Raw genomic sequence first — 16,698 nt, 5'->3', positions numbered from 1 at the left:
GGGAGAGGAACAGGTCCAGTGGTGAGCCCTCAAGCTGCCCTCAGCAGAGGACGTAGCGGGTGGGCAAGACAGGAAAGCAGGCCCAGACCCTGGTGCACCTGACCTATGCAACTCACTCCCTCCAGAGAAATGGGGCCTGTCAAACTCCCACGCATCGCCGGGAGACCCCGTGGCAGGAACGTGGGAACAAATCTGGGTCCCAGGTGCAGGGACTGTCTGGGACAAGCAGGCAATGCCTTTCAGTTTGAACAACACCTACCACAGTATTGGGGTCCCGGGGCCGGGCCCCAACTTCGCAAGGGACTCTAGACCAGCCAGGCCTGTCTCTGCAGGGTCATCCAGGAGGATGTTCACCGAGACACATACCCTGGCTGGGACCACAAGGCCTTGCGATGATCCCCTAGGCCGCTCCAGGAGCAGGGCCAGGCTTACTCATGCTCTCTGCTGCCTCCCTCCACTAACGCCCACTTCCTTGCAGGGAACTTTGGTCCTCCTCCACTGCGCCATGGGTGGCCCAACCCCAACTTGCCCCTGGCCAAGGCAACACAGGACGAGCGGACCCAGGCAAAGTCCGGGCTTTCCTCCCGTCATGAAAGGTGATCAGCTAGCTCCGTGTCGATCCCAGGCGCGAAGGGATTGCACTCGCTGCACTTTGGCACGGGAGCCCCCCCTTACTCACCAAGTCAGGAAAGCCCCCAGTCTCTTTCCTTCGCTTGCCAACGGCCTACACACACTCACTCAGGCACAAAGATGCACGGCCACGCGGCACGTGGACACAGACACGTGCACGCTGCCAGCACAAACGCTAGGTCTCAGGCAAAAGTACTCACAGGCGCCAGCCACAATACATTCACAGACACACTCTAGTGGACCTGTGCACTCACTCATGCCCTCTGCCACATCCCACTCACGAGGCTAGCTCCTCCTCACGACTCACACTTGCTTTCCCCCCTCACACAGCACGTGCATTTGTCCTGGGGCCCAACCTGGCTGAAAACTAGGGCAGATTCAGGACCTCCATTGGGTCACGGAAGCTTGCATTGAGATGCCAAGGAAAGAGAGCCACAACTGATACCAACCTTCCAGTACCAATGGCACCGGAACATGGCATGTGGAGAAACACCAGCTACGACTAGGTTCCCTGGCTCCTCGGCTCCTGCCCTTTCTTCAGACCCTCTCAACACTGGGCAGTCCCTTGGGTTTCAGTACCTCCCAGCTGGCTGCAACCTACAGGGCAAGGGCCAAGGGACTGACCTTTCTCAGTTCACATGTATACCCAGCTTGTGTGGGCTGCCTGGAGGCAGTCACGGCTTAGGAGGTCTGGATGTGCTCTGACCCCTGGTACTTGTGCGTTCCTTTGTGTGTTCCCCTGCAGCCCTGTGCCATCAGCAGCCTACTCCGTCCATATGGACACGCACAGCTCACGGAAACCCAGATGCACTGATACTGTGCAAGGACAGCACAGAGACAGAGAAAGAGAGATGGAGGTGCGGGAGGGAGGAAGCGTTCCCTCAAGAAAATGATCACAGGGACTCAGAGACAGACAGAGGCCAGAGGGACATGGAAGGAGGCCGAAGAAGGAGAGTAAGTCGCCACTAGAGACAGCCACAGAGGGGGAGTGTGTGTGTGTGTGCCCGTGCCCGTGCGTGTGCGTGTGAGTGCGTATGAATGAGTGAAATTGTCTGGGACTGAGACAGGGGTGTTGCCACGATTCCTGGACTCTCGAACGCCCTCTTCCAGCAGAATGGAGGCCCGGTATTGTCAGGAATCTCAGCGTTTTCCGGAACAGGACTCCCTTGCTTTGGGGCCCTAGCCCATCCTCAGGCTAGGGCCATAGAGCAGAAGGAGTGGGAACTTGAGGCATGAGGCTCCAGACTAGGCCCAGCAGGTGGAGTGTCAAGGCCCAAGGTTTTTAAATGCCTGCTGCCTCCTTCTGGAGCCCACCAGCATTTGGGAAGCACGCCCACGGCCCCGTGGCCCTTCGGACACTGAAGTGGCTGTGGCTGTGGCTGTGGCTGTGGCTGTGGCTGTGGCTGCGGTGGAGGTGGGGGAGAGGCAGAGGCAGAGGCAGTGAACTTTTTGACCATGGGTCCTTGGGGTGAAGGCGCTCCAGGCCAGACCCAGACAGTTGGCTGCTGTTCAGGAACAATCAGCTGGAGGGCAGTGGGCGTGGCTCCAGCATTTGAGCCCCTGCCTCCCCTCCCAGGTCTGGAGCAGGTTCTCTGCCTCCCCCTCCAGGGTGACCTCCCTGTTTGGTACATGCCCTTTTCCGCTTTGTCACCGACCACAACTTTCCTGTGGGATGTCTCATATCGGAGAACTGGTGCTACAGATCTCACCTCTTTGGGGAGGAGCCCGGATGGCAGACAGCATGGAAGCTTCTTAAGTGTCTCGCGTGCATGAGATACAGCCAGACCAACACTAAACCATCCTACCCACCCAGGAAACTGACTGGAGGATTAGCACAGCAATCTGCATATCCTGAACCACCGAATTCAGCAGGTACGTGGCATGCAGAAGTGAACTTGCAGAGCGAGGAGGCATGGGAAGGGAGGTGCTTTTGTGCGCGGAGAGGCGAAGGAGACTGGGCAGGTGGAAATTTTACTAACTTTCTTTAATACTCTTCTACATGATTCTTTCCTTTTGTGTCTATATTCACAGATTCTATTTTACTCCCATCTTCTCCTTTTAGTCTACTTCAGTGTATTGGTTTTTCAAATTCTCACAACATTTCCCTTTTTAATATTTTTTATTAGTATTTTCTAAATTTTTCTCCACTCCCACGTTTTTTTCTCTCCTGTGTCAAAACCACTTTCAACACCCAGGTGAAACATGCCTAGAATCTAGCATCATTCATTCCATTATTCACATGTGTGTTTTTAAGTTTTTACTTTTAACATTTTATGATTTGAATATTTCATTGAATTTTCTACCTCATGAGTTCCTTTTCTCCATTCAAAATGACAAAGGGAAGGAATTCACCCAGAAAGAAAGAGCCTGAAGAAACGAGAGCCAGGGATTCAACCAACACAGACACAAGCAAGATGTCTGAAGCAGCATTTAGAAGCACGATTATGAGAATACTAGCTGCAGTCCAATGTAGATTAGAGTCCCTTTGTGCAGAGAAAAAATGCAGTAAAAACTGGCCAGAATGAAATTAAAAATGATATAACTGGGCTGCAATGACGGATGGATGCAGCGGTGTCAAGGATGGATGAGACAGAACAGAGAATCAGCGATTCAGAGGACCAACTTATGGAGACTATGGAAGCAGCAAAATCGAGGGAGATTAAGGAAAAGAGCACGATTGAAGAATTGGAGAAATCAGTGACTCATGCAGAACGAAAAACAACATCAGAATCATAGGGGTCCCGAAGAGGAAGAGAGAGAAAAAGGGGTAGAAAGGTTATGTGAGCAAATCATAGTGGGAAATTTTGCTAACCTGGGGAAAGACACACCATCAAAATCCAGGAAGCACCGAGGACCCCATCAGATTCAACAAAAACTGACCCTCAGCAAGGCATATCATATTCAAACTCACAAAGTACTCAGGCAAAGAGAATCATCAAGGCAGCAAGGGAAACAAGTCCCTAAACTACAAGAGAAGACAGATCAGGTTTGCAGCAGACCTATCCAGAGAAACTTGGCAGGCCTGAAAGGAGTGGTAGGATACGTTCAAAGTGCTGAATTAGAAACATCCACAGTGAAGAATTCTTTATGCAGCAAGGCCATCATTCAAAATAGAAACAGAGGAAAAAGGTTCCCAGATACACAAAATTTAAAGGAGTTTGTGACCGCTAAATCACACCTGCATGCAATTTTAAGGGGGGACACTCAGAGGGAAATTGATATCTATCTATCTATCTATCTATCTAACTATCTATCTATCTATCTATCTATCTTTATAATTATATTTATATATACAAATAGATATAGAATTATATATATAGATGTATATAGACATATACATATCGATATAGATATAGATATATAGATACAGTTAATACAATACATATACATATACATACATACACATACACATACACATATACATACACATACACATATACATATAGATGGAGATGGAGACGTAGATACAGATATAAAGATATATAGATATGTTTTCCTCCAACTCTTCAAACAAGATAATGGCCATAAAATCGTGTCTTTCAGTACTACTTTAAACGTCAGTGGACTGAATGCTCCAATCAAAAAACATAGGGGAACAGAATGGATGAGAAAACAAGTTCCATCGATATGCTGTTTACCAGAGACCCACTTTAGATGTGAAAACAACTTCAGAGTGAAAAGAAGGGGATGGAGAATCATCTGTCATGCTACCCGTCAACAAAACAAAGCCAAAGTAGCCATACTTCTATCAGACAATCTAGACTTTAATTTAAGACTGTGTCAAGTGGTACACAAGGCCATGATGTCATAATTCAGGGGTCTATCCACCAAGAAGACCTAGCAAATGGATACATTTATGTGGCGTATTTGAGAGCAACCAAATATACAAACCAATTAAACGCAAACATAAGGAACCTCATTCTTAGTAATGCCATCATAGGAGGAGACTTCTATGCACTCACTCACTGCAATAGACAGATCATGTAAACGAAAAATCAACAAGCAAACGGGGGCTTTGAATGACACACTGGACAAGATGGGCTTCACAGATATGTTCAGAACATTTCATAATAAAGCAGCAGAATATACATTCTTCTCCGGTGCTCACGGAATATTCTCCTCTATAGATCATATGCTGGGGAAAACAGTCATCCCTAAGGAAGTTCAAAGAGATCGAGGTCACACCGTGCATATTTTCAGACCACAACACTAAGAGACTCGAAATCAACTACAAGAAACAATTTGGAAAGGTAACAAATACTGGGAGACTGAAGAACATCCTACTAAAGATTGAACGGGCTAAGCAAGGGTTGAAAGAGAATATAAAAAGTATACGGAAGTCAATGAAAATGTATATGGAAGTCAGTGATAACACCACAACCCAAAACCTCTGGGACGCACCAGGGTCGGTTATAAGAGGACCTATCTAGCAAGTCAGGTCTTGCTAAAGAAGAAAGAAAGATCTCAGAGACACAACCTCACCTTACGCCTTAAGAGGCTGTAAAAAGAACACCATACGAAACCCAAAACATTCAGGAGACAGAAAATAACAATGATTAACGGAAATTAATGCTATTGAAACCAAAAATCAAACAAAACAAAAACAAAAACAACCTCAAACAAACAAACAAAGAAACAAACCAAAATAGGAGAACAGATCAATGAGCCCAGAAGCTGCTTCTTTGAAGGAATTACCAAAATTGATAAGCCAGTCATCAGTTTGATGAAAAGGAAAAAGGAAAGGGCCCAAATAAAGAAACGCAAGAATGAAAGAGGAGACATCACAACCAACACAGCAGAAAGGCAAACAATAAGAAGAGAATATTAGGAGCCATTATTTGCCAATACAATGGGCAATCTGGAAGAAATGGACAAATTCCTAGAAATGTATACACTACCAAAGCTGAAAGAGGAAGAAAAGGAAAATTTGAACAGACCCATCGCCAGTAAAGAAATCAAATTAGTAATCAAAAACCTGCCGGAGGAAGAAGACTGCAGGGCCAGATGGCTTTCCAGGGGAGTGCCAGCAAACATTTAAGGAAGAGTTAACACTTATTCTCTTGAAGCTGTTCTCACAATAGAAATGGAAGGAAAACTTCCAAACTCTTTCTATGAAGCCAGCGTTACCTTGATTCCAAAACCGGAAAGAGACCCCACTGAAAAGGAGAACTATAGGCCAATTTCCCTGATGCACATGGATGCAAAACTCCTCAACAAGGTATTAGACACTCGGATCCAACAATACATGAAAATGTTATTCACCACGACCCAGTGGGATTTGTACCTGGGACGCAGGGCTGGTTCAACATCTGCAAAACAATTAACGTGATTCCTCACATCAATAAAAGAAAGGACGAGAACCACAGGATCCTCTCAATCGATGCAGACAGAGTGATGGACAAAATACAGCATCCTTTCCTGGTAAAACCCCTCAAGAAAGTAGGGATAGAAGGAGCACACATCGAGATCATAAAGCCATGTATGAACGACCCAACGTGAATATCATCTCAAGGAGCAAAAGCTCTCAGCTCAAGTCACGAACGAGACAGGAATGTCCACCGCCTCCACTGTTATTCAACACAGTATTGGAAGTCTTAGCCTCGGGCCTCTTCATCCTTCTGCTCCCCCTCTGCAGCTACTGCTCTTCCAGCCCTGGCTCTACCTTTCCTCCTCCTCCTCTTCTTCCCTCTGCTCACGTCCTCCTCAATTTCCTCCCCAGCTACTACTGCTCTTCGACTCGTGCTCCTCCTCTTGCTCGTCCTGGACTTCCTCCTCCTCCACTTCTTCCCTCGCCTGCACCCGATCATTCACTCGTCTTCCTCCTCCTGTAACTCCTCCCAGTCCTCTTCCTCCATCTGATCCTCCTCGTCCTTCACCTCTTCCTCCTCCTCCTCCAACTCTTCCTCCTAGGACTCTTCCTCCTTCTCCAGGTCCTCTCCTGCTACTGCCCTTCCTGCCCTACCTCTGACCTTTCACCTCTTCTTCCCTCTGCTCTCGTCCTAGTCGACTCCGTCCTCCAGCTGCTCCTGCTCCTCTGGCCCGTAATCCTCCTCTTCCTGGTGCTGGACATCATCCTCTTCCATTTGTCCTTCTCCTGCACCCAGTCATTCACTGCTCCTTCTCCTCCTCCTCTTCTTCTAACCCCACCCAATCCTCTTCCTCCAACTCCTCCTGCTCCTCCTCTCCCTCCACCTCTTCCTCCTCGGGCTCTTCCTCCTTCTGCTCCTACACTTCTACTCATGCTCTGGAACCCTGGCTCTATCTTTTCTCCCCACCCTCTTCCCTCTGCTCTCGTCCTCCTCAACATCCTCCCCCAGCTGCTCCTGCTCCTTTGGCTCGTGCTCCTCCTCATCCTGGACATCCTCCTCCTCCACTTGTTCCCTCTCCTGCACCCAATCATTCACCCTTCTCTTCCAGCTCTAACTCCTCCCAATCCTCTTCCTCCAACTCCTCCTCATCCTCCTACTCCTCCTCGTCCTCTTCCTCCTCCAATGCTTCCTCTGGACATCCTTCTATTCTCCAGGCACATCTTTGTCCCTTAAGACTACCACAATCTCCTCTAAGGACGGGAGCAATAGATCTCGCACTGCCCCCAAGTCATCCGCAATGAGCACCGGACCCTGCGGATGGGCTCTCACAGGCCTTTGTGTCCCTGCAAAAGGAGCCTGGCAACCTCCCAGGCCTCCCGGGGAGACTCGGTAGTGGGAACCTGGGAGCAGCGACGGGATCCCCGGTGCAGCGACACCCAAGGGATGGTCATATCGTGCTCTGTCTTTTCAACAACACCTACAGCAGTATCGGACCTAGAGGCCGGGACCCAACGGGCCTCCCACGCGACCCCTGACCAGCCAGCCTTGTGTCGGCAGCGCCATCCAGGAGGAAGCTCACCGACACGTATGCCAGGCCTGGGACCCCAAGGCGCTTCGATCACCCCCTAGGCGGATAAGGTCAGGCCTAGGTTACTGCATGGGACCTGATGCATCCGTACAGTCGTCCCCAGTTCCTTGTAGGACAGGTCGGACATCCTCCACTGGGCCATGGGGTCTCCATGCTGTCAGCTGGCAGCAGCCAACACATGACCAGCGGTACTGGGACACCGTCAAGCCTTTCCTCTCATGCTGGACGGTGGCCGTGTGTTTACCGAAAGCCCTGTATGGGGGCCACGGGCTGCGGGGAAGGCAGGTAGGTGGGTGGCCAGGCACAGACGAGACCACCCGCTGTGATCCCGCAGGGTCACTGGGACTTCACTTCCATCTGGCCCACACGCAAATTCTAGGGATGGGGCTTTGGGGGCAGTGCGGAAGCCTTGCAGCTTCAGCGTCAAGGAGCTGGGCACACACACCTGTGGGCACAGCCGGCAGCAGACTGGGACCAGTGTTCCTCCCTAGGCCCCTTTGACCGTCCACCACCTGAGAAGAATACTGGAGGGGCTGTACGGCTTTAGCCTCCCCAAAGCGCACACACAGTGGGCCATGTGCTGCCCACTGTGGTTTGGGGCAGGGCGGGGGGAGCCCGGTCAGAATCCTGACCACAATGTCCACAGCATCCTCTGTCGACATGCAACCGCTGAGACACTGAGAAAGGAACCCAGTTCCCCATTTACATGAGGCCAGGAGTCGACAAAGCCTGAGGCTAATCAGGGTCACCCGCACAGGGACTGAGAGGCGCATTCTGGCACCACTTACATGCAAGGGGAACACAGTTCTGGGACACACCTTGACATGTCCCCAGCCCAGCTGCAGCGACAGTGGTGATCTTGTGCTGCGGGGAGAGGTGTTGCTGGCAAGGAACTGTCCCCTCAGAGAGCAGCTGGCAGGCTGCTCACCTGCCCATCCACACATGGATCACGCACACCACCCTGCTATGGCACCCCTGGGGGACTCAAGTCACCTGAGGTCTAGGGTCCCAGCTCCTCCCTTTCCCTGGGCCTGGTGCACAGGAAGCAGAGAGGAGAGCCCCAAGGAAGAGCTGACTGGCGACAAAACATGGCTCGTCTGCCAAGAGCAGAGATTTTTGCTAGACGGCTCCCTCCAGGGAAATACCTACGCCCTCTGCACACCACGTAGCCTGACAGGTTGGGTTCCCTAGCTACCCTGTGCACAAAGCCTGGGCACACCATGTAGCCCCTACGTATTTGCTACTGTCGGCCCACCAGAGCCACTCACACACACACACACACACACACACACACACACACACACACACACACTCACTCCCACCTAGACACACACTAACACACACACAAGCACACTTACTCACAAGTGGTCCACTGGCCACTGGACACAGGCTGTCCTCCCCTCGGCCCCCCTCTTGACCTTGCACCAATCTCCCTTTTGCATCCTGACTTGAGCCCCCTGGCACAGCAACGATTGCACCCATCCCAGCGATTACCATCAGGACTCAGGAGGGAAGGGACTGCACTCTTGTATTCTGGCACCTGACCGTCCCACATAAGCACCTCATTCACACAGACCGCTGTGTCTCTCCTTGTCTCTCCAGTGGCCTAACCACCCACTCCTGCACACACAGAGACACACGGCTACGCAATCGCACGAACATATGCACGCTCACACTGCCGGCACCACCACGGATCTCAGGCCCAGTTTGCCACAGACGCCCACACACACTCGCACGAACTCACGCTGGATCTCTGCCCTCGTGCGTACTCTCTCCATGAATTCCCACTCATAAGCCTCGCTGCTGCCCACAACCCACACCTGCCCCTCCCCCTCACACATCTCCCATCCTGAGCCACTGTCTGAGGACAGGGCTCGGGGTCAAAGGAGCCCCGGGTGTGGGAGGCAGCAGCAAGGTATACTGCCATCGACTATGAGAAGGCTGCCTGCTCCTGAGTTGTCCGGGGACATGTGGTCTTAGCTCTGATCCTGACTGGAGGCTTTGCTGACTGGATTCTATCTCACCAAGGACACAACACCCCTCTGGGAGCAAGGGTCCTGGATGAAAACCCCCCGAGTCCTGGCCACACTGTACCACGACCCAATGGACCAATTTGGTCCCACTGTGCAATCCCCTTCCCTGCCTTTCGGCTCTGGCCTATACAATAAATCTCCAAATAACAGGTCTGTCTCTTCCTCCTCCTCCTTCCAGGCTCTTCCTGCCCAAGAAGGCAGGCCTCTGTGCACATGGCAACACCGGCCCCACCCCAGTACTGCACCTCTCCTGCACACACAGAATCACCCGGGCAGCGGCTAGGACAGTCACACTCAGGTCCCGTTCTCGTCGAGCCTCCTTGCGTCCCCCATAAACACACACAAACACATACACAAAAACAGAAGGGTTTTTAGCTTCCTGTATGTGTCCACATAAACATCGTGGAACCTCTTCAAGGCTGCCACACGTTATCTCTTCCTCAATTCTCTCCGGCGCACGTAGAAGACAGGAGACTCATCCACCCATCTTTTCCAGCACTGGTGGCGTCCTCCATTGTTTCTGCATGGGCAAAGATAGAAGCTCTGCGCCATTCACGCCCACACAGATGCAGAGCCCCTGACGCATGTGGGCACACGCAGACACATTTGCGTACACGCGCACACACGCACCCCCACGCAACAGACACCAAGAATGATACGGGATATTTGCAGATACATCCCAGATGGTGTCACTCTTGTGCCTCGCCCTTTTGCGATCCCCCTTGCTTTCTCACCCAGGGATTCATTTCCAGCCCCCAATGGCCTTGGACCAGTTCTAAGAATGGCTGTCGGGTTGCGGGAGGACATGGCGTGGTGGGGCACATGGAAGGAAGTGCGAGATTCTCACCACAGTGGCGCCTGGGGACACGGCAGCTCCTGACCCAAAGACTGGCAGGCAAATCCAGACTGAAGGAGCAGGGGGAAGCCCGGGACAGGGCGGACATCCACGGGGAGCATTTGTGGTGAAGCACTGCTCCTCCCCAGTTGCTCTCCAAAGCCCCAGCCCACAGCACAACTGCATTTGGTTTGCAGGCTTCGACCCTCTGTGTGTTTGCAGCTGAGTCTCTGCAGGTCCCCTGTCATCCTCCCACCCTCTCCCCATGCTACCTGTGTCCCTGTGTCGGCGGACCTTCCATTTCCAAGCCAATGTGTGGCCCACGTTCCCTTGCCCATACAACACGCAGGTCAACACACCGCATACTGGGGTCCTCACCGACACGTGAGCACGTCAGATCACTGTCTTCTGGTCCCTTCCTCCCTCAGGTAGTACTGCAGGGGATTGGGCCACAGGTCCTCGATGATGATCTGGAAGAGGACACAGGCCGGCGCCACATTGGGCATAGCCCACTCTCCTCTCTGGCCGGGGGCCACCCACATCCCCACTGCTGACGAAGGCCTCAGGGGCCCCACCTCGGCAATCCTGTTCGCCCCTGGGCAGCTGTGCTCACACAGCCAGTTGAACAAGTTAAGGCTGGTGGGGTCATGCCTGCGACTGGGAGCTCCACGTTCATAATCCCAGAACCACTGGACTGGAGTGGAACGCGATATCCTGTAGCCTGCAGGAAGAGAGGATTTGAGGAGCAAGCTGATGGCCTCCTCCCCACCCACCTGCCCCTCCCCCTCCCCCTCCCTCCTGCCCCTGATTCATGCTCCTCATCCCCCTGCCCCGCACCATCATGGGACCCACACCCTACCAGCAAAGCTCAGCTGATACTCCTTAATGATCACTGGGTTCCGGAAGTACGGGTTGGCCCCAAAGAAAAACATCACTCTGCAGCGGTACTTGGGATGGCCCACTTCTTCCACCTGCCGTGAGCAATGGGACAGGAGGGGGCAAGTGTCCTCCCTCGGGGTCCTGAGCTACTTGCCTGGCTGTGAGGGTGAGCACCTTTGCCTCACCTTCTCCTGCCCAAATCCCACACCCGACGGGACGGCCCCCAGCCACAGCCTCCCCGGTCTCACCTCCAAGTCGACCACGTAGCTGAGCACGTCTTTGTCCTGGGCACCGATCATGGCCGACAACTGGGGGTGATTCAGAATCTGTGCTGTGTCAAGGAGCTGTGCCTTCAGATGCTGTGGAAACAGACACAGCCCCCCTCCAACCCTCCCAGGCTAAGAGCAAGGGACTAGATCACGGCATGTGCAGAAAGACCAGGAAACACTAGTCCCCACACTCCTCAGCCTCTGCAGATGCATCAGACCCCATCGACACTGGGCAGTCCGTTGGCTTCCTGTACCTGCCACGCTGTCTGCACACAGCAGGGAGAGACTCCACTGCCTGCACGCCTCACAGTTCCTTCCTATATCTGACCTGTGTGGGCTGCCAGCAGCCCATCATAGCTTGTGATGTCGGCATGTGCTCTGACCCCTCCTCACGGCTGGGTTTCTTGGCATATTCCCGTGAAGACCTATGTTGTCACCAGCCTCCTGAGTCCAGATGGAATAACATGGCTTACAGGAACCCGACTGCACACTTACGCTGCAAGCAGAGGGTGTGGGAGGGAGAAAGAGATCGAGAAGCACGGACGAGGAGGGCCGAGGAGGGAAAAGGATTAGACACAGTGACACAGCCAGTCCGGAGAGAAAGACATGGGTGGGACCGAGCCGGAGCCTGAGGACAGAGAGGGAAGCAGGGGTGGAGATACCAGGAGAGAATCCTCTGTGTGTGTGTGTGTGTGTGTGTGTGTGTGTGTGTGTGTGTGTCATGTGTCAGGGTCTGGGGAGGCAGCTTGTACCCCATTCGGAGTGGGTCTCAGTCGTCCTACTGTCTGGCAAAGGGGCGTGGCGTGGTTCCACTAAAGGTCATGAGTGTGTGTCTGAAATGCTCTCTTTTGAAGGAACTGCTAGGAAACGTGCACAGCCTGTGAATGTGAAGGTGGGTGTGCGGCCTGCGTAACTCTCCCATTTTGCAGCGAAATGTTTCCTTGCCTTATCTGCTCTGAGTGAAGGCTGCTTTGTGCTACCCTAGCTCTGGTAGCATGGGGACACATGGCTCGTGTCTGCAAGTAATATTTGAGACCAGCCTGCAGGCCAACGTTGGCGGAGACCTAGAGGAAACAGACCCAGTCACCAAGTCCCCCCATCCCCAACAACCGCCCCTGTCCAAGGCCTTACACTGGATCCCAGACCACACCAACCCAGGGCCAGGGACCATTCCCCAGCTCTCCTCTCTGGGGGCCATCGCCCTGAGGCACCCTGCTCTCAGTGCCCAGCCCTCCTGCACAACAGCCCCCGCCATCACCCACCAGCACAAGGAAGGATACCGCCTGGGCCCAGAAGCCAGGGATGTGCTTGATGATGGCCCTTCTGTGATCCAGGTAAGAAATCTGCCTCCGAAGAATCCTGCGCTTCAGCCGCCATAAGGCCCTGGAATCCTGGGCATTCCCAGCGCTGATCTCCAGCTGAAGACGCTCCAGTGCTGCCAGCGGGTCCTGGGCTGAGGCAGGACGCAGCGCTGGCTCTTGCTGCTGCAGCGGCTGTGAGAGCTGGGGCCCCTCCTCCGCCTCTGCATCTGCCTCGCGCTTCTCCTCTTGCTCCTGAAACTCCTCCTGCTGCTGTCTCTCAACTTCCACCTCCTCCTCCTCCTCGTGCATGTCCTCTGCTTCTGGCTTGGCTTCCTCAGAATTCTCCTCTCCAGCCACCTCATCCTTGGTCGCCTCGCCGTCCTCTTCCTCCTCCCCGATCACCACCTCAGCCGCCACCATTCCGTCATCCAATATCAGCACCAATTCCTCCGCTGGGCTTGCCACCTGTATCTCACACCCGGCCTGGGTTTCCTGCACAGGATGGGCGCTTGCCGCCCCTGAACCTGGGGACTGCGGCCAGCCCACGCCCTCCAGCGCCCCTGCATTCCCGCGGGGCCGGGACTCTCCACCTTTCGCATCCGGGACGATCAGGGCCCAGGGTCGGCGGGAATCTCCGCTTTGTCCGGACCGCGACACGCTGGCCATGACGCTCGGCCCCGGCCCCAGTGTAGCTAGGGCAGCCTCAGGACAAGGACAGGAAACGGCAGCAGGTGGGGGGAGCCTTGGCCGCAAGACCATTAGCTCCCTGAAGCCTCCCGCCGCAGCCCGCCAAAGTTGAGCGCAGGCGCACAGGCTCTGGGATTTGAGGACTCCGCATTGGCTGTGGCTGCTGTGGAGGAGGGGCCGAGACAGAGGCAGTGAAGAGTGTGCGCATGCGGCCTGGGGGCGAAGTGGTTCCAGGGCAGGTCAGGCCAGCTGGCCAGGTTCGGGGAGCAATCAGTTGCAAGACAGCAAGACAGGGTGCTGGCCGCCAGCAAGCGCGCGCCAATGGCCGGTCCAGGCTCTGGAGCGAGTGCCAAGGTGCCAGCGTGGCCCCCGTTTGCCGCATGTCCTCTTCAGCGCTGTCACCTTCCAGCCTTCACTTGCGAGGTCCCCGGTATCGCGCAGTCTGTGGTCGCTTGTACACCCTTTCCCCAGAGGCCTCACTACGGGCACCAGAGCATTCAGCACAGGATCGTCCACGCCGTGAGCCACTCCCTGCTCCGTGCCTTGCCCCTTCTTCATGAAGCTGGGGCAAAGCCTGGAGAAGTCCTTAGTGTCACGCCTACCGGGGCCACATGGCCGTCCGCACGGTATCTCCTCGTTGGCCGTCAGGCTGAGGGCGGCGGTAAGGTGGGTGCCCACCCAGAACCAGTGACACCCACCCTAGACCCACCCCACCGCCATGTCCTTGCAAGAACACAGCTCAGTAGACCTCACTGCACTGCAATGCAGAGCAAAGAACAACCCCCAGAGCACCATCTGCCACTGGTGCCCTACTGATCTCCGTACAGAGCGCCAGGGAGATGGGGTAGTAGGATTTAGCAGCTTGCTCCGGTCCTGAAATCTAACCTTCCACTAAAAGGAGGACGACTCCAACCACGCAGGGCACGTAGGGGCCCTTCACCGAGAATTGCAGACTTGTCTGTGTCTGTCTCTGAGAAAGCCCCGTGCCTGCTTTCACTAGTACACACGAAAGCAGACGAGTTCCCTTCCCATTTCCCAGGCACCAACAAGAATTCTGAAGAAGCATGCACCCAGACACAGAAGGTCCACTGAGAGAGACAGTGAAAAAGAGACACACAGAGAGACAGAGCTATAGAGGGAGAGAGAGAGACACGTGCTAGCAGAGCAGATGAAGGAAGGACGAGTGGAGGGGAAGACCAGCCTGGAGAGGGAGAGTCCGGGGAGATTGGCGGGAGAGACAGGGAGGAGGAGCAAGACAAGAAGAGACAGAGGGGCACCTATTACAAGGAAGACAGGCGGAGACAGGGGGAGGCATTAGTGATGGAGAGGAGGGAGACGAAGACAAAGAGAGCTGGAAGGAAAGTGGGAGGGAGGGACAGGAAGAAGACAAGGGAGGGGGAGGCAAGGAGAGGGTAGGAGGAAGGAGAGCAGGGGCAGCCGAGGCGGAGACAGGTGGGCTGACTCTGAAGACAGGGCAACTGCAGTGTGCACTCTCTTTCACCTGGTGAAATTCACCTGTGCAATTTGCACAGAGACGAATGCTCTACAGTGGTCAGCCCTCAGCACAAAAGGCACCGCTCCCATCTGGACCTTAAGGGCAGTCTGAAACGATCGCTGAACTAGGAGGAAGCTGCAGTGAGGTCATTCGGGGTGAGGAAGAGGGCACCGCAGGGAAGAAAACAAGGACCCGTTCCCCACAGGGCTGCTGGAAGTCCTGTACTTACCAGCAGGAGACAGCAAACGGGACTGCCGGAAAGACACAGCAGAGATTTAGGCACAGCACATGCGGGAAGAAATCACGTCCCAAAGCTCGGCAAATTCAAGCAAAAGCAGAGGCTGCACATCCATGAATGTCAATGCTTTCCGAGTGGAACCAACGAAGTTCTCACAGATGCCCAGGAAATGTGCTCAACTCTGAGGCCCCCTCGCCTCTGGCAAGCTTCTCATCCAAAGCGACTCATCACAGAGAAAGGGTGGACCGTGAGCAAAAGAGCCAAGGTCTCCTTCGGATCCCCGGACGCAGACAGGTGATCCGCCCAGTAATTTCAAGCCAACGTATGGTGATAAAGGTTACCTTCCACCACAGTGATGGAGGAAACTCGCACCCGAGGGGAGGACAATGAGTGAGAACCGCATCCCAGGCTGTAAGCTAAGGACAGACCATCAAGCTGTATTGGAAGGTCACGAGACCGTGACTCAAATGTCTGTACAGACACAGAGCGTCTGCAGAAGCACGAGGGCTGGATAGTTGTAAGCAGGTAGCAGGATTTCTAAGTCTGGGCTGCCTGTATGATACGAAAGGCTAACACGTGCAAGCAGAGCTATGCCCATGTGATGCGGATCAGCCTCCTGAGGCGGTACTTTGTACCCTGTGGAGGACCTGGGAGACGCATGCAGGCGGGCTCCTTGTGCACCTCTGCCACCAGGCACACGTGTGGGAAACGTAGGGCCAAAGGGTTTGCCGCCGGGCTTAGTGTGGCTCACCCTTCTGCGGGTGCATTGAGCATCAGTGCAGAAAGCACTGGGCTCACTGAAAGAAGCCAGCCCCTGACAGAAGCACAGTGGTGGTGAGCCCTGCCTGATGGATTCCTGAGGAGACTAAAGGAGTTAAAGGCATGCAGTCCACCAGAGAGTAGAGTGGTGCTAATCAGGGGAGGGTGCGATGAGGAGGTGTCGGGGCTCGGGTGTGAAGATGCAGTCATGCCATGTGCATGAGTTCTGGAGATTTAACTTGCACAGGGCAGCCGTAAGCAATGCTTCACCGCCTCGTCAGATTTCTCAGAGGCAAGTGCTCTCACCACACACAAAGAGGGGTCGCTGAGAAATGTCCCGGTGAAGGTGGCTGGACGGAGCGCTTGCACGTGAAGGATACGGGCACATCCGTCACTGCCCGTTGTGTCCCTCAGGCACGCACTAGTCCTGGTGGACTAAGCTGAGCTCAGAACCCAGCAGTCAAAGGTGTCAGCCTCGTTCCTGCAAACATGGATCAGACTCCCAGGTAGGACGTAATGGACAAATTAGGGACCAGAACACACAGGAGGCACAGGGAAACGAGACACACACTGGCAGGGGGAAGTCTCTCCCAGCCAGGAACATGCCACGTGGCAAAAGAGTAAGTGGGAAAACGTTGCCGGTCCGCTTTTCACAATTTACGCCTGCATCTGCAA

The 16,698-nt window shown here is 54.0% G+C and overlaps 1 protein-coding gene across 1 annotated transcript; it reads right to left on the bottom strand.

Annotated features, from left to right (window-relative positions):
• Nucleotides 1-10,793: 10,793 nt before the first annotated feature.
• LOC128774576 (testis-specific Y-encoded protein 1-like) lies at nucleotides 10,794-13,510 on the bottom strand. Its single transcript, XM_053893642.1, has 5 exons — nucleotides 12,824-13,510; nucleotides 11,523-11,600; nucleotides 11,255-11,366; nucleotides 10,971-11,116; nucleotides 10,794-10,865 (listed from the first exon to the last, which is right to left on the bottom strand). The coding sequence occupies exons 1-5, from the start codon at nucleotides 13,508-13,510 to the stop codon at nucleotides 10,794-10,796; spliced, it is 1,095 nt and encodes a 364-aa protein (XP_053749617.1).
• Nucleotides 13,511-16,698: the final 3,188 nt, after the last annotated feature.

This window comes from Panthera pardus, unplaced genomic scaffold (assembly GCF_024362965.1).
Source record: "Panthera pardus isolate Hobbes unplaced genomic scaffold, ASM2436296v1 HiC_scaffold_333, whole genome shotgun sequence".
Lineage (NCBI taxonomy): Eukaryota > Metazoa > Chordata > Mammalia > Carnivora > Felidae > Panthera > Panthera pardus.
Note: the sequence above shows the minus strand (reverse complement) of the source record. Positions and strands in the feature narration are given on the sequence as shown.

Coding starts and splice junctions, on each gene's coding strand:
- LOC128774576 (XM_053893642.1), bottom strand. CDS start 13,510: ATGGCCAGCGTGTCGCGGTCCGGACAAAGCGGAGATTCCCGCCGACCC. Junction 11,117..11,254: donor GTATCAGCTGAGCTTTGCTG/GTAGGGTGTGGG, acceptor CTCTTCCTGCAG/GCTACAGGATATCGCGTTCC. Junction 10,866..10,970: donor GGGCGAACAGGATTGCCGAG/GTGGGGCCCCTG, acceptor GTCCTCTTCCAG/ATCATCATCGAGGACCTGTG.